The sequence below is a fragment of the Pelodiscus sinensis genome, chromosome 17 (genome assembly GCF_049634645.1).
Source record: "Pelodiscus sinensis isolate JC-2024 chromosome 17, ASM4963464v1, whole genome shotgun sequence".
Classification (NCBI taxonomy): domain Eukaryota; kingdom Metazoa; phylum Chordata; order Testudines; family Trionychidae; genus Pelodiscus; species Pelodiscus sinensis.
The window spans coordinates 2,517,771-2,539,059 of record NC_134727.1 but is presented as its reverse complement, the minus strand read 5'-3'; the positions used below and the strand labels follow the sequence as shown (position 1 = coordinate 2,539,059).

General features: G+C 53.7%; 1 protein-coding gene across 5 annotated transcripts in view; it reads right to left on the bottom strand.

Annotated features, from left to right (window-relative positions):
* Window positions 1–1,283: 1,283 nt before the first annotated feature.
* The window catches only part of NRG2 (neuregulin 2), a 199,531-nt gene continuing 179,525 nt past the window's right edge, over window positions 1,284–21,289 (bottom strand). For all 5 annotated transcript variants that reach the window (XM_075900098.1, XM_075900096.1, XM_075900097.1 and 2 more), the window contains 5 exons: window positions 14,770–14,872; window positions 12,797–12,920; window positions 10,832–10,959; window positions 7,685–7,909; window positions 1,284–3,642 (listed from right to left, as the gene is read on the bottom strand). In XM_075900098.1, the coding sequence (XP_075756213.1) occupies window positions 2,985–3,642; window positions 7,685–7,909; window positions 10,832–10,959; window positions 12,797–12,920; window positions 14,770–14,872 (1,238 nt within the window). In that variant the 3' untranslated portion in view covers window positions 1,284–2,984. The remainder of the gene's footprint in view (window positions 3,643–7,684; window positions 7,910–10,831; window positions 10,960–12,796; window positions 12,921–14,769; window positions 14,873–21,289) is intronic.

Here is a 21,289-nt window from a genome sequence, read left to right as displayed (position 1 = left end):
TCCCTGGGCAATTTATTCCAGTGTTTGACCCCCCCGGCAGGCAGGAAGTTTTTCCTAATGTCCAACCTAACCCTCCCTTGCTGCAGTTTAAGCCCTTTGCTTCTTGTCCTGTCCTCAGAGGCCGAGGAGAATGATTCGAGGCCTAGAGAACATGACCTATGAAGAAAGACTGGAAGAATTGGGCTTGTTTAGTTAGAAAAGAGCGGACCGAGAGGGGACGTGGTAGAAATCTTCAAGTTCCTAAAAGGGTTTTACAAGGAGGAGGGAGTAAAATTGTTTTTGTTGCTCTTCTCTGGACCTTTTCCAATTGATCCACATTTGTCCCGAAACGTGGTGCCTGGAACTGGACACAACACTCCAATTGAGGCCTAATCAGCGCAGAGTAGAGCGGAAGAAGGACTTCTCCTGTCTTGCTCACCACACTCCTGTTCATGCAGCCCAGAATCATGTTTGCTTTTCTTGCAACCATATCCACGTAGCCAACTCCTGAGGGGAGTTAATCAGCTGTAAACACAATCCGGTGTTATGAGGAGAAAAACCCGCCAGCGTCATGACCGGTTACAAAGCATGGCAAGTGGTCAAGGCCGCTGTCAAGTATCCTGTGAACAGCGGCTACAGGCAGCAAGCAACTTTTGGGTTGGCTTTTCATACTGGCACATTCCCATTGGCCCTGCCAGCAACGGCAAAATGTCACCTGTCTTCAAAAAAGTAAGTGAAATCATTTTTAAATTGAAGGGCGACATTTTCAAAAGTGGCCTCAGATTTTGCGTTCCTCCTTGTTTGTGTCCATCGTAAGATGCGCTGGGCCTGATTTCCATCAGGGCTCCAGCAACTCCATCTTTTAGCACCTCTGAGACCTCCCACCTCAACAGGTGTCCATTTGGCCCTGCAAAGAGGGAAGCCCCCAATATTACTGACCATGTGTGAGCATCTGGAGGCGTGTCTCTGAGTCTTACAGTCGCAAAAGAAACATTCTGGATGCAGTCCTGCCTTATTTGGTCTGCAAACAGAGAAGGTGACACTAGCACTGAATAGCCTGGCCCCACCCTCCCATTCATCTCAATGAGGTGTTAACTCTGAACCCTAATGCTGAGAGTTGAAATGTCACTTTCACATCAGTTTGATACTGAGAATCTTAGCTCCAACATGCAGCTTCTCTGGGCTAGAAGTGAAGTTCAGGGCTGTGGAGGGTTCTTCAGACTGTGGGTGGAGGTTGCGATTGTATAACACCACACCCCTGCCCTCAGTCTGATCACTGCTGTAAGAGTAATGCTGGAAACATGTTAATTATTTATTATTTTATTTATAATATTAAAAAAATGTTCAAGTGTTAAACAGTCAAGAGTTCAGACATTCTGACAATCCAGAGCAAATGGTTACAATCATCTGATGGCAAATTAGCAGTTTCCATCTGACCCCACGTGGATGAGGAATAGCGGGTTTAGTTACTTTATTGCTAAAAGTTAAATGAAATACACGGTCAATTGTTGTATTATCTTCTCAGTCACAGCTCCCCATGCATCCAATCTACAGTGTCTGAAATGCAAAGGACATGCAGAAGTGAAAAGATACAAAGGAAGAAGGCCGGCTACAATGTAAACGGGGTTGCTGCGGTGGACTGGAAGGAGGGGCACTTTCACATGTGAATTTTCTGCCGCTTGGACACACGAGTCTCTTAGAGCCACGGGTCCGGCGGCCAGGGCTGCCCCAAACACGGCACCCATCTTGGATAGCAAGTTATTATGTAACATGGCACATTGTGCTAACAACTTCCTTTACAATCCACGGCACATGGGTACAGGAGAATCCACTTAATGGCTTTCCTGATGCATCGCCCACCTTTCATTGACCAGGGCAGGACTTTACAGTGACTTTAATTAGGTATTCATTGACTAGGCAGCATGCGCAATGCGATCTGGAGTTGATGCACAGCAGTTAGCAGGGCTACCCGGGCGATCCTGCTATCACCTACGTGCCTCATTCTTTGCTCTACTCTTCCGCATGGTCACAGCCAATACAAGACCCTGCTGGAGCGCCAGTTTCTTGCAATAGGGCCGTCTCTTAACGCACTTTACCGGCCGTGAGTGCTTATCTGCAACGAGCTGTCTCCCTTCCCCTCGGGGGCTGCACCAATGGAGTGGATTCAACCATGTATAAAAACATAACGTTTGACCACATTCATGTAAACGTTTTATTCATTTGATTACAACTTCACAAAATGGTGCCAAAATGAGTCAGTTTTGCTTGGGACCCCACGAGTAACATGATCAGCAACTATACGGTAAGGGCTGTTGCTACTGTATGCTTTTTGTTCCTCTTCCTACTATGTTGCAAAAAAAAAAAAGCCCCATTATTTCTGCATTCTGGTATGTAATTTCTCATCCCCAAATAAGCAAATACTACAACTATTTTACTGGGCAAGGCAGATACTGTTTAGGCAGAATTAATGAGAAAAATACACACACGTGTCATTTGTCTGTGTGTTATAACAATATTTTAAAAGACAAGATCACACACATCCAGAGACGGAACAAAGTGGAGAATGCTGGTTTTTTTCAAATGGGAAAGTGCCCTTAACACTTGAACAAAAAAACCAAACAAACTATGATCTTTAGAATGCTACTGAAACGTAATCCTCAGTACGGACTCTGGCATTAGCATACAGCAAAAAAAGGCACCACGATATTTTTTTTTCTATTTTTAAGTAGTCAAAAATTGGCCCATCTTTTATATTATTTATTTCTTTTCTTTTTGTTTGTGTCCCCCCCGCCCACCCCCTTGGAAGCTGTAAGTCAAGATGTTACATATAAATAGAGATTCCCTATAAAAAAGTCTTTGCTGTTAGCTATTATAAGACAACTTTGCTAAAATGAAAATAAAACATTTGATTTGTTATATTTTTTTTCCTCTTTTATACAAAATAAAAATCTCTCTCCTCCTCCTCGAGACCGGGGTGTTTGCGGGTGCGTGAGTTTGTGTGGCTTCTAAAGAGGAGCCGAGTCCTGTTTGGGTCTTGTGTGCGTCAGTCTGCTGTGTCCGCTGTCCATTTGAGCGCTGCGTCTCTCGAAGGAATAGTAAGTCCTGCTGTCTCCCGGCCGGTAGAGCGGCGGGGAATCTATGTTCATTGCCTCAGTGTTCTGCATGCTTAGGAACGGGGTGCTCTCCGCCATGAGCTCCTCATCCGACTCGCTGTAGGAAGCACTGCTTCCCGAGAAGGAGTCTCTGACCGTCCGGGCTCTGTGCGAGACCTGCCCGTTGAGTCTGGATCTTTTCCACCGCCTGTTGTTGCTCGCTGTTTTCTTTGGTTGTTCTAGCGCAGTGATGTACTCCTGGGTGGTCTCGTACTCGTCGTCCTCCGTGATGCGGAAGGGGCTGGACGGCAGGCTCCCCATGCTCTCGTTCAAGTAGCTCTTCCTTTGGTAGTAGCCGTCGTACCGCTGCATCTCCTGCAAGGGCACCTGGTAGCGTCGCAGCAACGGCTGCTGCTCTTCCACGCGGAAGCTTACGGGCGCCGCTGGCGGGAGGGACACGGCGTGAGCGGAGTTGGGGGAGGTGATCTCGAAGGTGGGGACCTGGGCAGCAAGTGAGTAATGGAAGTCGACGGGAGAAAGACGGGCTGGTGTTGTCAGAGCAGACACGTACCTAAAAAGAGAAACAACACGTTACGGTCCCGCTTAACAAGAGTTTCCCTGGTATAATTCTTCTCCACTAGAGTACCTGACCCTGGGCTCCAGACACCAGAGCCACAGAACGAAAACATCCACACCTTTGTGTAGTGACACCCCACGCCCCTTGTGCAATAACTGACACACCCGGGCCCCTCGCATGGCAACTGACGCACCCGCGCCCCTTGCACGGTAACTGACACGTCCGCATCCCTCGTGTGGTAACTGACACACACATGTGCCCCTTGCACAGTAACTGATGCATCCGCATCCCTCGTGTGGTAACTGACACACACATGTGCCCCTTGCACGGTAACTGACACGTCCGCATCCCTCGTGTGGTAACTGACACACACATGTGCCCCTTGCACGGTAACTGATGCATCCGCATCCCTCGTGTGGTAACTGACACACACATGTGCCCCTTGCACGGTAACTGATGCATCCACACTCCTCACATAGTAACTGACACACAGGCGCCCATCACACAGTAACTGACGCACCCACGCCCCTTGCATAATAACTGACACATCTGCATCCCTCACACAGTAAATGACACACACATACACCCCTCGCACGGTAACTGACGCACCTGCACCCCTCACATGGTAACTGACATACACGCACCCCATCACACGGTAACTGATGCACAGGCGCCCCTCGCACGGTAACTGACACACACGCACCCCTCGCACCGTAACTGATGCACAGGCGCCCCTCACACAGTAACTGACGCATCCGCACCCCTCACACAGTAACTGACGCATCCGCACCCCTCACACAGTAACTGACGCATCCGCACCCCTCACACAGTAACTGACGCATCCGCACCCCTCACACAGTAACTGATGCATCCGCATCCCTCACACAGTAACTGACGCATCCGCACCCCTCACACAGTAACTGACGCATCCACACCCCTCACACAGTAACTGACACACCCGCACCCCTCACACAGTAACTGACACACCCGCACCCCTCACACAGTAACTGATGCATCCGCATCCCTCACACAGTAACTGACGCATCCGCACCCCTAACACAGTAACTGATGCATCCGCACCCCTCACACAGTAACTGACACACCCGCACCCCTCACACAGTAACTGACACACCCGCACCCCTCACACAGTAACTGATGCATCCGCATCCCTCACACAGTAACTGACGCATCCGCATCCCTCACACAGTAACTGACGCATCCGCACCCCTCACACAGTAACTGATGCATCCGCATCCCTCACACAGTAACTGACGCATCCGCACCCCTCACACAGTAACTGACGCATCCACACCCCTCACACAGTAACTGACACACCCGCACCCCTCACACAGTAACTGACACACCCGCACCCCTCACACAGTAACTGATGCATCCGCATCCCTCACACAGTAACTGACGCATCCGCATCCCTCACACAGTAACTGACGCATCCGCACCCCTAACACAGTAACTGATGCATCCGCACCCCTCACACAGTAACTGACACACCCGCACCCCTCACACAGTAACTGACACACCCGCACCCCTCACACAGGAACTGATGCATCCGCATCCCTCACACAGTAACTGACGCATCCGCATCCCTCACACAGTAACTGACGCATCCGCACCCCTAACACAGTAACTGATGCATCCGCACCCCTCACACAGTAACTGATACACCCGCACCCCTCACACAGTAACTGACGCATCCGCACCCCTCACACAGTAACTGACGCATCCGCACCCCTCACACAGTAACTGATACACCCGCACCCCTCACACAGTAACTGACGCATCCGCATCCCTCACACAGTAACTGACGCATCCGCACCCCTCACACAGTAACTGACACACCCGCACCCCTCACACAGTAACTGACGCATCCGCATCCCTCACACAGTAACTGACGCATCCGCACCCCTCACACAGTAACTGATGCATCCGCACCCCTCACACAGTAACTGATGCATCCGCACCCCTCACACAGTAACTGACACACCCGCACCCCTCACACAGTAACTGACGCATCCGCATCCCTCACACAGTAACTGACGCATCCGCACCCCTCACACAGTAACTGATGCATCCGCACCCCTCACACAGTAACTGATACACCCGCACCCCTCACACAGTAACTGACGCATCCGCACCCCTCACACAGTAACTGATACACCCGCACCCCTCACACAGTAACTGACGCATCCGCACCCCTCACACAGTAACTGACACACCCGCACCCCTCGCACCGTAACTGACACACCCACACCCCTTGCATGGTAACTAATACATCTGCGCCCTCATGTAAATGTCATCCGGAAGAACCAAGTGCCAAGGGGTTTTACAGACTGTAGGGCTGATTTCCAAAAGGGCCTGCTCTATCACACTACCCCGAGGGCACGTGAGCGAGTGCACCATTGTTCTGAACGGAGGTTGTCGGGCGCAGCACATACGGTACCATCAGCGCCGGGGGAAGGCCAGGAGAGCTGACTACAACGTCCCAAGCCCGGGGCCAAAGGAGATGAACTGGACAGGCAGCAGGCCGGGCTGCTGGAAGCAAGGGGAGACAGGAAAGCTGGCCTATTGCTTCTGGACCCCTACGAGGGGAAAGCCAGACAGATGCCTGCGCTGGGGACAAGGGAGGTAACGGCTAGTGAAATCTGCCTGGCCAGAGAAGAAAACCAGAGCGTGGCCACGCGGGTCCCGATGAGCGAGTAAGGAAGTAGCAGGGCAGGGCAGATCCCACCAGAGTAAAAGTGCAGACCAGGCCCTTAGCTAAGAGAGAGCGGAGAGGGCCCGGGAGCCAACACGGACGTCTGAGGCGGATGTAGCTAATCCGGAGGTACCACAGGAGAGTCAGTGTGAACCTGCTGCTGTTTACAGTGGAGCCTGTCCGTAGAGGCCACCAAAGGAGCAGCGGTGTGGGTACGCCGGGTGCCCAACAGAGCAGCACTGTCTCTATGGGCTGCTAAGCCGGGATGGTGGCTGGCTGGGGCCTCTCCACACGGATCTCGCTTGGCCAGGAGGAGATCACGTGAGAGGCAAGTCACGCGCATCTGCTGCGCCCTACGTCCCACTGCCGGCTCCTGCCCCAGCGATTGTGAGCGCCCGGCCGGGCAGTCCAGGGAGGAGGCTGATCTAGGGCCAAGCCTGCATCGCAGGCAGGGCCTCCCTGGTCCCCGTGGCGGCAGCGCTGGGCGGTCCCCGCAGCTCTTCTCCCTCCCACCCCGACACGCTCCTCCCGGCCCCAGCGCGCTCCCTAGCACAGGGCTCAGGGACCCTCCCCGAGGCCACACGGCAGCCTGATGCAGCGCCCATCCGGGGGCATTCTCCCAGGGCCAGCCCCATGACTCTGCAGCAGCCCATGGGGACGGGGGTGGGCGGCGGAAGGCACTGCCTTCCCAAACTGCCTACACGCTGGCTGCTGAAGGCTCGGGCCGCGGCGCAGCAGCCCAGCTCCCCAGCCACCAGGGAGGCCTGGGTCCGGGGCCGGAGCATGGCAGCCCCAGCCCTCTAGGTAGCCAGGAAGGATTATGCTGGGGTGGGCGGGGCTTGGTTCTGGGGCGGGGCTTCAGGCAGAAGGGGCGGGGCTGGGCCTTCACCCACCGCCCATGGGGACTGGGCGGGGGGAAACCCCTCCCTCCTCACGAAAAGGGAACAAAATGGACCACCTTTCCCAGTCGAGGGCCAATGTAGCAGCGAGCCAGGCGGGGGAGGTTTCCGATCCAGACACTCCTCTCTTGCCACGAAAGGCAACCCACCGCCCCACGCTCCCCGCCCGCCGCTCGGCTGCAGGACACTCCACACAGCACCAGGACCCGCCGGCGCGAGGGAGAGATCTGGGAGTTAGTTCGGCATCGGCCTCAGAAGCTTTTGCTTGGGCCCATTCTCAAAGCCGCCCCCCCCCTCGCGGTTCTGGTGGAAGCTCTAGGGCCAGCCTGGATCTGTCCCTCTCTTCTGTCTCTCCCACCCCCCAGGGGAGCCGAGGGAGCCAGGACAGAGCCTGCCGCCCCGGAGCGGTGGTGTCAGGGCGAACCTCTCGCTGTGCGGCGAATCTCGCAGCGAATCCACGGAATCCCTGTAGTGCATCGTGGGCCGTCGCGAGTCCTCCACGCAACAGGCGGCGCCTCGCCGGGCGCGGGCCTCCACGCAGGCAGGGCTGTTGCATTTACTGGTGCCCACCGACGACAGCATCACGCCAGACTGCGAATCCGACGTCAGGCTCTCCGTCCGGTCCAAGCTCCACGTGTGGCTCTCCTGCCTGCGGAGCAAAGCACAGATCGGCGATGGGAGAACTGAATGCGGGTGCCGTTTGGGTTCCAGCAGGACAAACAGCCGCAAGGCACGTGGCGATCGGGCACGTGGCCAGCTGCACATGCGCACTGACACCCTCAGAGAGATCCCCCCAAAGCAATCCCTGTAGCTACTCACCCACAGGGTGCCCGGGGCACCGGGGCTTTAAACGCGAGGCCCGGTGAATGCCGCTTTGTGCCGGCAAAATGATTAGAGCAAAGCAGCTCAAGTCCAGGTGCTGCTCACACCCGTCCTGCAGGGAGCGCTCCGTGCGGCAGAGGCCAGCGCTATCTGGAAGAGGGTCAGACCAGCAGACACCTCTAGGGGCACTCGGAGCCAGTGTGCAGCGAAGGGGAGGGAGCACAGGCGGTCCGAGGCAAAGCAAAGCACAGTCGGTCTCCAGGGAGTGCTAATCAGCCCAACGTGTGCAGCATTTGGTTGGCCTCCGAGTTTCCACAAGGCCGCCCCAGTCTGCTCCGCCCTTCCCGACGGGCATGAGCGTGCAGAGCTGATGGAGTTACACCCGCAGAGGTTTCACAGGGATGCCCGAGCAAGAAAACAGACCCGAGGTTCCATCACCAGCTGCATTTACAACTCCAGTTGGAAAAGAGGAGTGAAATGGCCACCGATCTGCTCCGGGCATGTCTTAAGGAGGATTTGCTCCATGCGGTTTGTTCAGAGAAACGGTTTCAGAGACCAAGAGTCAATTCACAGCAGTATTTTGGTGCCTCGTGGGATTTACAAATGCCTAAATGAGTTAGACACCTCACTTCCACCGGCTTTCAATGGGAGTTAGGCACTTTGCAAATCCCAAATGGGTACCTGCCTGCCATAAGGCCTAACTCTTGTGAAGTGAGTGCAAAACACCTCCCACAACCACGTACACAGGGGTTGGGCATGCAAAGTCTTTTGCATGCCCTCTTGTGCATTGCATAGAATTGCACGTCCTCGTGTGCATTGTGTGAGCAATTCGTGAATGCACAATCCCTAAAAACGTTATGTCTCTGTCCCCAAGTTTTGAGGCCTGGCTAAGAGAACCGCCACACGGCTCCAGCAACTTACGTAGGAGAATGTCTTCTAGAGAAGGTAACATTTGCTGTCTGGGCCTCCCTCACAGAACAGCTGGTGTGCAAAGGGTTAATCAGCACCTGCCAGTGCTGGAGTTACACTGGTAGGCAACTGGTCTGAGATCCGAATCAGCCCTGACATCCCTTGCCTTATGCTATTTCACCGATGACCTCACCCCACAAACACTGAGATCCAGATGTTCAGAATGACCCACCAATGGGTAGGTGTAAGGCACACACCTGCACATCTGCACCAACGTTGGTTTTTGTTTTTTTGCCTGCAACAAATTACACAAACAAGTTTTTGTTGGACAAAAGTGCACCTGCCAAATCGGACTCTAATTTTGAAAATCTGCACCTAAACGTTTACCAATATATATCATCCTCTCTTCGTACACATGATGGGAGTGTCTAGTAGAATAATTTCTAATGTGAGTAAAGAATTCATTCGTATGTCTAAAATATGCAGGCAACAGCCTGTGCGAAATGCACAGCTAGGCGCACTTCAGGGACGAATGTATGTACAGATATCGTGAGCTGTCCTGTGGACAACTTCCTGTTTGTGTAGCTTGCGAAGGGACTGCTCGGTTTGAAGTTTAGTGCTAAATGTTTCCTGGCAGCCTTCATCCGACGTGCAGACATGCAAAGCATATTCATGGCTAGCGGAGGAAAAGCACCGTTGCCCCCACAAGGCCACGAGAAAGCTGTATTTCAGAGCTCTGGGGTCAGAGGTCTGAGCTCTGACATTTTGAAAAGGGAAACTGTGAGTGAGGGTCCCAACCCAAACCCCGGACTCCAAGCCCTCTTGACACGTCAGGGCTTCCCAGAGCTCCGCCTGGCTCCAGATCTGTATTTTGGAAATGCCCCGGGAATACCTCTGAAATGTGCGTTGTTCAACACAGGGATCAGAACCCAAACTGTGCAGTTCAACTCCATCTCTAGTGCCGCCTGAAGCACTTAAGAAAGAGGCCAGCAGCGTGCAGATGAGAGACAGAGTCAGGGTTTCAAAGCACCTACATGCCTTAGAAGCCTACGTCCCATCTTCAGAAGCGACGTAGGCACTTGAGGGCTGGACTTTTACAGATAAGTAGGTGCCTAATGATCTAGATGGATCCACAGTCGGACAGTACAGAATGTGCTCCTTTGCAAAGCCCATTTTTCATCTTCAGGCTCCTAAATATTTCTAAACATCTGGCCCTACTTTCTTTTCTTTTTGTTTGGTAAAAGAGACTTAGGAGCATCTGAACATTTTTCCTGCGTTACTCTTGAAAATGTTCCCCGGTGTCGAGTGTGCGCCGATTGTCCGAGTTGTGTGTGTTCCCAACGCCACAGCCGATAAGGGTTTCGTCCAAAACGATTACCAAATCAAACAGCATGCAAAGACTTGCCACGGCTTCTCTCTCGCGTCTCTATTTCCTCTGCGCCACTCTAGGGCAACGTCTACACTGCGGCGCTCTTGCAGGATACCGGGAGTATCCCCAAACAGCTATTCCGCATCTTTTGAGCATGCCCATTATTTCAAAATCGGTTTCGAAATCACGGGCACACTGTTCCGGCGTCCCTGTCAGCCTTGTTCCACGAGGGCTAAGGGACGTTCGGAACAGCCCTTTATTTCGAAATGACTTCAAAATAAGCGGTGCCACTTGCAGAGCGAGGGGGCCGTGTAGACGCTCCCGAAGTGACCGGACATTGCGCAGACCCACGAGCCGTGAGCAAGGCGGGGAAAAGCAAAACCGTTTTGCGTTTGCTGTGACTCACGCGATGGGCTTCTCGCTACAGTCGGGAGAGAGTCTGAGAGGGAGAGTAGGGATGGGGGCACTCACCTCTGGCTTGAAGTCGGGGTGGCTGTGGAGCAGTGGTGAGATGGGGAGCAGGAGTGACTTCCCGAAAACGTCGTCTCCGTTTCCCGCCGTATCACGTGCTCAGTGGCAGAAACGTTTTTAGAAATGTACTGGAATAAAGAGAGTCCCAAGCCTCAGACTACGGCTCCTGGATTAACTGGAGGGGGGGGGGGTCTCCTTCCTCCGCAGCCAGGAGCCCAGGTCATGGGCAGGTTCAAGCTAGTAACGCAGGGGGACACGCGCAGGGCAGGAATACCCCTGCAGGGACACCAGCCCCCCAGCCCTGCCCCTGCTATGCGAGGTCCGGCCCCCACCTCCACCTGCCAGAGCTCCGAGCTCCCCACCCCACCCCACCCCGGCTGGAGGAGCCTTGGCCAAACAACTCGGACCCTGGGCCACCAACCCGACTCTCAAGCGGCTCCAGGACACGGGCTTGGCCCCCAAGTGCTGGGACCCTCACCGGCTGTGCAGGGCCGGGGGGAGCCAGGCCAGGGCACTGGGCCAGGCTGTGGTAGGGCACAACTCGGGGTTACGGAGGCTTGGCCTGTGGCCTGCGATACCCACTGTCCCTGCTGCTGGAATCTCGGTGGCGGGATTGGAGGTCGGGTGGGCGCGGGTCCGTGGCCTGCGATGTGCGGACCACGCCGGTCCCTTCGCACTGGACTGCCCCTGAGTCTACACAGCAGAGCTTGCAAGGAGCACAGGAGAGAGGCCAACAGCAGCTACAGGCCGTGAGAAAGCCGTGGCTGTTCTGCGGCTCTGCTCTGGGCTCTTCACTGCATCATAGAGAGGCTGCCACCGGAGCGCCTCACCGGAGCGCCACCAGAGCGCCTCGATGAACATTGAGCGCCTTCTGGGCCACTCACGTACCAGCGATTTCTGGGTCACTCATGTACCATCAATTTCTGGGCCAGTACAAGTACCAGTGATTTCTGGGTCACTGCACGTACCAGGGATTTCTGGGCCACTGCACATACCATCGATTTCTGGGCCACTACATGTACCACTGATTGAACACTGGGAGACATGGAGATGAGTCTGTATGTTTATACCAACAGGTCCCCTGAGCTGGCAGTGATCAGCCACAGGTCTCGCAGGGACTGGTCCTACTCACAGCATGAATAGATTTTGCACAGGTTTGTGCAGGCGCTAGTGCTGCTTTCTGTCTGTCTGTCTTCATGCCTGTCTATACTCCTAGCTCCCGCCTTTGAGTCTGAGTGTAGCATGTGTGCAGCTGGCAAGGGACCCGCCAGACCTGTCCCCAGGGCCAACAGGGCTATATAGAAACCATCACACGTCACACTGTTGGTCCAACGTGACGGTTGCAAAGTGGAGCGCTCGGACACTGGGAATTGCCGGCACAGGAGGGAATCTCGACCTGCGTGTTTTCTCCTCCCACCTCTGAGTTCCTCCTGCTTTCGTTTTTGCAATGCCCCAGATCAACCCAGTCACATTCCAAGCCCCATTGAAGGGAATGGAGCGACCCACGTACGTTACACTGACCGTGTGACCAAGGCCTTTGCTGGGTTTTAAACGGGGCCTCTCCGAGTGGCACCGACGAGACCTTCCACCTTGAGCAAAGTGCTACCCAGTGGAAGCAGGTGGCCGGATAAGACCCCATGTAAAGTGCCATGCACACCGATGGCTCCTAAAGAGAGACGCAGCTATGGAGTCCGTGGTATCTGTAGTGGCTCAGAATGGTGCATTCTGGGATATCCTGAAGGAACAGGAAATACCCGGGGCAATCCACAGAGCGGCCAAGAGGATGTAACGTGATTAGTTCCTACATTTCTGTCCTGGCCCAGCCATGTTTAAAAACAAACGTCCATTCAACGTTAGCTTTCGGAACCGGAGCCCCATGTCTTAGTCCTCAGCTTTTAACGTCCAATTGAGAACCTGCCCAAAATCACAGACTCTCAACACACGTTCTGCACCAATGCCACTTACATCCACCATCTGAATCTCCTCCGGGTCCAGCTGGGGGTGACTGGGGCCGTTGGCCAGGCTTCGGTTCGGATGGGCGGGACACATATTTTGCCGCAAATGGCTGTGCATTTGTTTTCGCTGCTTCCTACAAACACACAAAGGAGAAATGCAGGAAGGGGGTTTACTGGCAATTCTGATAGCTCACCGGACTCTTCACACCCAAGCCTGCAAGGAAGACAGACAACGAGGGCGACGCTGTGCATCTACCTCCCGTCCCAGAGACGCTTACAGCAGGGAAGTCTACAAGCGTAGGGCCTCTCTACGGCTGAGGTTTCCCGGAGCACGTACGCCACAGTGGGCCCAAACCCAAACGGATGGTCTGAAGTCAGATGGTCTTTGGGCCAGAGTTGCAGTAGCTTGTCTCCACTGCCTGTCCTGGGCCACCCGGAGGAGTCCCACGGAAGCACAGATGTTTCCTCCACCGCCCAGGCCCGGCCAACCCAGCCGGTGCAACAAGGACACGTTCCCCTTCCCTTCTCATCTCGTAGGGGCATCCTGCCCGCTCCGGGTGCAGGATTTCCCCCTCCCCCGGTGCAGATGACATGAAAATTTCTACCTGGGCCAATGGGAGACGTGTTCAAAAGCGCCAGTAACCAAGAGAGTATCTGTGCACCTGGTGCTTTTGTCCTTCCCGCGGAGAACCTCTTGGCCTTCGAGCCGGTCACGGGGCGACACAAGCTGACGTGCGACAGCTGGCCGCCATGTGGAACATGTGGGGTTTGGCGCACATCCCACCGTGACGGACAGGTTATTGGGCTGACACCCCTTTTTAAAGCTATTTCCTCACTCCGTGAATTAAATAAACCCGTAGATATCTCAAAAGAAAATTCACAGCTTCCGAGATGACAGGTCCAGAATTGACCATGGTGGCCGGCTTAGTCTGACTGTCTATATTAGTTCAGGCTAGAAAGCTTCCCCCAAATAACCCCCAGAGCAGATCTCTTAGGAAAACACCCAATACAGGCTGCAAAATGGACAGTGAGGGAGACTCCACCAGGACCCTCGGTCACCTGCGCCGATGGTGGAGTACTCTCACGGTTAGGTGCTACACCTCACTTCCGGCCTGAATCTAAGTTCAGCTTCCCCGCTCTAGCTTCAGCCCTCCAGAGAACTCTCCCGATGGGCCGTCAGCAAGACCTGAGCCCTGGACCTTTGGACCTCTGCGCCCAAACTCAAGGAGCAACCATCATCTTCAGGGAGGTGCAGCCACCGAAGGGGGGATGAGGGGAACATGCACTTTGCCGGCAGGTTAGATAACCATTTTCTAGAGGGCAGCAGAAGGCTGGGAATAAGGAGTCCTGGGTTCTACTGCCGGCTCTGGGAGAGAAGTGTTGTCTAGTGGTTAGAGCAGCCAGGCACATAGATGTGGCATATTGATTTGATGAGGTATTGAAGGAGACTTGGGTTTGCGCCATGGAGACCTATGTTCCAATCACACTACTGCCACCAACCACCCTGTGCCACCTCTCAGCTGACTTATTTGTGAAATGGAGGGAAATCTCTTTGATTGTCTGCCAGGGATGCTTACGAAGCTTTGCTCAATGGTCATTGCTACGGAATTTGCTGAAACACGGCCCACCGTCAGCAGGGCTGGGACGAGACGCCGTGGTCACTAGGTCCCGGTACTAGCGGAGCCTCATTCTCGCACCCACGGGGCATTGACTCACTTAGTAAAACGGGGTGGATTCGGCTGAACCGGAGAACATCCTGCACTTCGTGGAACACCTATGAACTCTGGGGCAAGGGCAGGCATAGAGAGATTTTCGCTTTCCACTTCCCAGCCCTGTTAGACCTGGTGTTTTCTCTGGTGGACGCAGATAGCACTCCACAGCATCTCCTTTGTGCAACAGCGTAGGTCGGCCCGGGCTATCGCGGAACACGTGAACCCAACCTGGAATATAGCTGTCCAATTGGGCTTGCTGGCTGCCACTCACTTGGTTTTGCAGTAGGCGACCACGCACACGATTCCGACCACAAGCAAAGCCACGCAGATCCCCGTGATGGTTAACACTCTCTTCTGATAGAGTTCTTCGGCCTCTGCAAAGGGGAGAATGACAGGCTAGTTAAACCCCGGCTCCTCTGCAGAGGACGTGTTCTGAACACACGAGAACTAGCAGCATCCTACCGATATGGCCTACGCCTGGGCAGATCTCAAAGTGTCCCATAGGTCAGCTCTGAGAAGCACCCAAAGAGGTGGATGATTATCCCCAACCTACCCCCACACACTGAGATCTCCTGCCATCCCCTCCTCTTCATCTCTCTTCTCCCTGCTCCCATCTAGGGATCCCACCCTTCTGCTCCCCAGCAAACTTAGTATTGACTCTCCTTCCCCTCCCGCTCTCCCTCTAGCCCATGAGCTCCCACAACTCTTCTCTTTCCTTCCCAGCAGATTCCCCGGGTGTCCAACAAACAGGACCCTGACCGTGTCCACGGCGACAGCGAGGGTCCTGACAGCTCACAGAAAGAAGGGGGGGGTCCAAGCCCCAAAGAATAAGCAACTGAATCGGCTGGCTGGATACAATGCTGCTGGGTTTCTAACGATGCCAAGTCAGGTCTTTCATGAAAGCTGGGAGTGTTGCGACTGGACGGGCCACGTGCCGCCTGGGGTTAGGCGGGTGTGTCATTGTGTATACAGACTAGTGGATTCGTGGCCGGAACTACACTAGCAGGCAGCTGTTAGTACAATCACTGAGCCAGTTGTTTACACAGAACTTACTGCCTGGGACAATGGACGTGACCACGGGGGGCCAGCCGAGTGAACGGGAAAACGCAGAATCAACGTGGGGTAGAGGGTGCAGCCTTGCAAAACTTGAACGGCTGTAGGCAGCGTGCCCACCCGCGGCAGGGTGAGCACATGTCCCATTGTCTAGGGACATGTCCCCGTGACAAGGCGCCTGTTAGCCCCTGGCTCCACCCGGATGTTGCACCCTTAGTATCTGGCCACCCTCGCAATAGCAGAAGAGGGGGTCTCCCATCACTGGAGCTCATCCACCTCATAAGTAGGTTGATGGACGCACCCTGGCACTAACCTACCACTATCTACCCCGGGGGCTTAACAGTGTAACTCGGGCTGTGGATTTTTCACACTTCCCAGCAACACAGCAGTTGAGTCAACTTACTATGGGGCTGCGAACCCAGCCTAGGAGCGGAAGGGGATTCCTCTCCATGAATTACGGTAGTCTGAGAGCAAGGCAAAAACTGGCAAAGCCTTGGCAGAGGGAGGCTCTGAGGTGAAGGAGACCCAAAACCGGAGGATCAGCCTCCAAGTGAAGCGCCTGTTTTGGACACAGAGCATGCTGGGAAACTGTTCAGATGTGCCGGGTGGAGAGCACCTTTCTGTTTGTTTTCTGGGTAACTTGAGAGGGACTTGGGCCGGAAAGGGGATGTGGCGGTCACCCTTAGGCTGGTAGGCTGGCTACCGATACATTCCCCACACAAGTCCGAATCCTGCCAACACCGTCGCTGCGGCGTTTTGGGGACCGCCCAGCCCAGTACGGGGTCCGGTCACCACCTGCCCTGTGACCTGTGGTGCCTTAATGCTAAGCAGCCACAGCTCAGAGCAGCGCTCAGCCTGTGAACGTACATTTTCCCCGTGTCTTCCACCAGCCTCACAACCCCTTGCAGGGGGCCTGAACAGCGTTCCCTGCAAGCTGAGCGCTTGGGCGGCCACTCAGGAGAGATTCAGGGGCCGACCGGCTATTCAGCAGAGCCACCTCAGCTGTCCACAGCCGGCAGCATGTGCGTCTAGTGGTGATGCACGGCTGCATTTGCCTTGGTGCACGGAACATTTATTCTGCACATGGATGGAAAAAATTAGAGGGAACACTGGACCTGAAATCCCCAACTACCAGTCCACTTTGACACACACACTCCACACACCTCAGAGACCTGGTGGGGGTGACAATATTACAGACCATGGCCAGCACATTTCGAGCTTTCATACAAGACCTGACCCAACACATCCCTACACAGAACAACCTCCCATACAGCCAGTTGGCACCATTGCTTATTCTTTGGCGTTTGGAACCTCCGCCCTCTGATTGTCACGCCCACCCGTACACACTGGTCCTTTGATAGCCTCATCACAAGGTCCAGCATCTCTGGGTTCTCTCTGATGGTCTCAGGACTGGTTTATTCTTTCTTGCAACAGCTGCAAGCTACGGGTTCTAGAACTATTCCAGAGACCACACAGTCTGGTGCACAAAAGCACTCGGGTGCTGAACAGAAAAACTCTGAAATACTCAAAGGTTGGGTAGGCATAGAGAAGAGGTGCCGAGGCTGCCGGAAGACAGGGAGGGGATAGAGTATTGAAAATCTAGGAACCAACCAAAGCCGTGGATTTTTTCAATGAAATCTTGGGAAGCAACTACATTAATTTTCCCACCTATCCCGATTCATCTCAGTGAATCTACAATGGCCATTGTGTTCCAGGCATGCGTGGACTCATGGGACACTGCGTGGTCTCAACCGCACTGTACAAGTCACTTGTGAAATTAACATGCACATCAACAGCGAGCTATTGCTTCTAGCAAGAGAGGGCTGGAACGAGCCAGAAAGCTCCATAGTTATTTGTAATGGAAGCTTTCTCAGTGCCACTGACATCAGTCACTTGCAAGAGATTAAGAGCACACTCCTGGAGAGAAAGCAATTGATCCAAACAGGCCAGGTCTCTAAAACTCTTCAGAATGGAGCTGGGAGGAAGCTCTTATTTAGACTGTGTCAATGCCGTTCAACCCAGATATCCTCAAGGAGACCCGTCCCATGGCTAAGGACAGTCATTTTTCGTGGATGAATGCAGGAGGCCAAGTTCTGCCCTGAAATCGCTGGGGTAACTGTGGCTTTCTGCCCGCAGGACTCAGAGAAGAACTTGGCCCACTACCTGCTGGGAGGGAGAATCCCAAAAAAGACCTGTCCCATGAGTAAGTCCATCTGCCCCGATAACGTGAATCCCTGGTGTTTGTCCTTTCATTACCAGTCTCGAAAACATTTTCTCATGTACATTAAGCCAGAAAAACCCTCCGGAACTCATTATGGTGGAATGTTCCACCCGAGGACACTACGGGACCGTCTACACAGCAGGGCAAAAGTCGAATTACGTCCATTGCGGACTGAAGTCGAAATAGCTTAACTCGGCTTTTGGAACTCTCTACCCAGCCGGACGTCCAAGGGGAAGGGCGCTCTTCCTCCGACTCCCCTTACTCCTCGTGAAATGAGGGTTACAGGAGTCGGAGTAAGACGTCCTTCAGCTCGACAATATTTCCAAGTAACGGCTTGCACTGTAGACACGCTCTTTGCAATTCCGAAAGAGCGCTGCTGTGCAGACGTACCCTATGTGCTCTCACTAGACCACGGGCGCCATTTCGGGTGTGCGGGGGGGACAGCAGCCATGTGCTCCAGGATGCAGCTGGCTTTTCATCCCATGCCCCAGACACTAAGGGAATGAGGGGAAAGTGTTTGCATTCCTCTCACACCTGGCTGGTGAACTCCCTTCACCAGGCAGGTGTACGAGGCATGCACGGAATGCATGCACTTTCCTCTCACTCCCTTAGTGTCCGGGGCACTGGATGAAAAGCAAGCACGTCCTGGAGCGCACGGTGGCTGTCCCCCCGAACGCCCAAAATGGCGCCCTCGCACTAGACTATTTCTGCTACCCCCAGCAAAGCTATCGGAGGTAAAACCAGAAGGAGAGCAAGAATGGCAGTAGGTGCTAGGAATGCTAGGGTCGTGCATGGGAGGAGCATAATAAATATAAAAACAAAGCTAAGAGAAAATAATTTGGTAGTTGAGCCTCTCTCCACTCCACCCCCCCGCTTTTGGAAGTATCGAATGTGGCAAAAACGATTCTCTTTCTGAGAGAAGGAGCAAAACAGAAATGGCTGCTTGAGAAGCCAGAGGGTGTCAAGATTCATTATCATCATGGAAAAATCAGTCCGAAGTCTTGTGTTTTGCACCTGCGAGCGTTCGTTCCAAAAGGGGCAGGAACCCCCCCTCGCTCAGTCCACGCTGCTCCGGGAATCTCTAAGGCACAGTTAGCACATGCCCCATTTGTCACGTGTCTGGTGAACCGAATACGGGTTCTGGGTAGGGAACGAAGGCAGGATCGATGGAGAGTCGCACTGCAGACCAGAGTCGTTACGACAGGTGACAGGAACAGAGAAATTCTTACCTAATCTGTCCTTTCTGCACCCTAGTTCCACCACTACCAGCAGCCTCCTTCCTTCGAGAGGGTGGCAGCAAGAATCTCCCAAGCTTTGGTACCTCCGTGTGCTTTCCTTGGCCGATAGTGAGTGCGGGTCCGTGTGCCCTCTGAGAAGCAATTCATCCAGGTACTCCTCAACTGGGCTCAGATTTACCCCTATGCAGAAGGGCAGCCCAAAGGTTCTGCATTGGCCCTATGGGGTTAGGTGGGGCCTCCTGGTGCCCAGGTCCCATCCTGACCTTCTGCCCAGTGGTGATGGCTCTCCTTTGTGCGGCTGACTCATACAGATGCTTAGGTGGCTGGAGCCTGCGGTCTGATCGGATGCCCTCTGGCCTCCCCATTCCATCAAATCCTCCAGTGTCCTCTTTGGGGAAGCGCTCCCATTTGGATTGGGATGTTTAGCTCTGCTTTTTACCTCCCCCCGCCCTGTATTTTTTGCCTGGTGCGGGATGCTGTGCATGTTCTACACTGGGGGAAGGGTGGAAAGAGAGAGATCTGTGCCTCTCCGTGCCTGGATTTCATCCGTCTGGCTCCTTTCACGCTGCCGAATGTTCCACATTCTCCCCGTGCTGCTGTTGGAATCATTCACGGAAACGTAGATTCCATCGTGGGAAGTCACTGAGCTGGAGAAAGCCCAGAGGGGCCATGCCCTGAGCGCAGGGACCAGAGATTGGGAGATTTTCACTGGCTACCCTGGTCTACGACACTTGTGACTGATAGCGAAGGAGCAGCAACTGGGCTGTTGCAGCTGGTGGCACCAGGGGCACAAAAACAAGAAGGGCGGCTAACCCCGGCAGCAAGCAGGATTTTATTTTGCGGAGGGGAGCCGTGATCCACGGGCTCCAGGCATTGCTTGCCTCTCAAACAGGAAGTTATCCCGCCTCGGAGCTGTCAGGACTGGCTGCCCCAAGTCCAGAAATGCCTCCCTTCCATGGATTTTGTGAACTGCTTCCAGGGAGTGGTTGGGGGGGGAATAGATAACTGAGTGGCTTGAGCATTGGCCTGCTAAACCCAAGGCTGTGAGTTCAAACCCTAAGGGCCCACCTAGGCATCTGGGGCAAATCTGTCAGGGATGGTACTTGGTCCTGCTGTGAGGGCAGGAGACCAGACTCAAGGTCCCTTCCAGCTCCATGAGATGGTATATCTCCATTATATTATTCTTTGAGTGGACATAATCACATATTTAACATGGGGGGGGGGGAACAGCTTTTTCCTGGATTATGCAAACTCCAAATTCATGTTGATTTGAATCCAATCTAAAAACAAATGGATGGCTGAACAAGGCCCCTTTCGGGATCTTCATTTACAGTTAACTCTGGTAGACGTGTGGAAAGTTCTGAGAGTCTCTTGTTCACAGCCGGTGGGATTAATTCCATGCAGACAGCAAGCCGTTTGTTCTCCGCTTGATCACTCTGGTGGAGGATTGTGCTTGTGAACAAAGAGCCTGGATTTTTGAAAGATTTAATAATAATTTGCCAAAACAGCGAGACGTGACTTGCACTGCTCATGGGTGAATCTGTTCAAGAATTTCTGCCGCGTGAACGTGCTTCATCAGAGGCGGGAAGGAGGAAGTGATCGGATTCTACCCAGGTGAAATGACGTTTTCATCAAGAATTTTCCTGATTCACACTTTTTGCTGCAAAAATGTTATTTTTTTTCCTGATGCAAACCCTGCCTTTTATTTCCAGGAGAAAAGGAGAAGGGGTTGATGGGGGAGGCACAGCTACCAAATCAGCTGGTTTTAATCCCCCAACTCTCATCTATACCACAAACTTTTCCCCTTGAATCAAAACCCAGCTTCAGTGGGCAGCACAATCCCATGCAGGACCCTGACTTTGGCTTCCTGGCAAGTGCTAAAAATCCCATTTCATTTCACGGAGAATTTTTGGATGCACCAGAAATGCAGGATCGGGAGCCTGGGCTTGTGACAAGCCCGCAGCAATGACATTTGGAGCCACCTGTCGCTGCTGCAAACCTGAGATTAAAACAACTCATTGGCTCCACAAAATCTCATGACACTGATAGCTCAGAACCTCAAACCTTCCGGTCACATAAACTCCTGGGGACAGTGACCGAAAACACCACGCAAGCGGATGCCACAATGGAATGCCTCATTCAGATGATCAGGTCTTTGTGGTAGGGTCAGTGGACTTTAGTCTGTGGTGTGCCATGCTCCCCAAAGAATCAATAATAGCCATCACCCTCCTCATTCTAAACCAGTGACGTGGGGGACAAATCATTGCGTGTCACGTAAT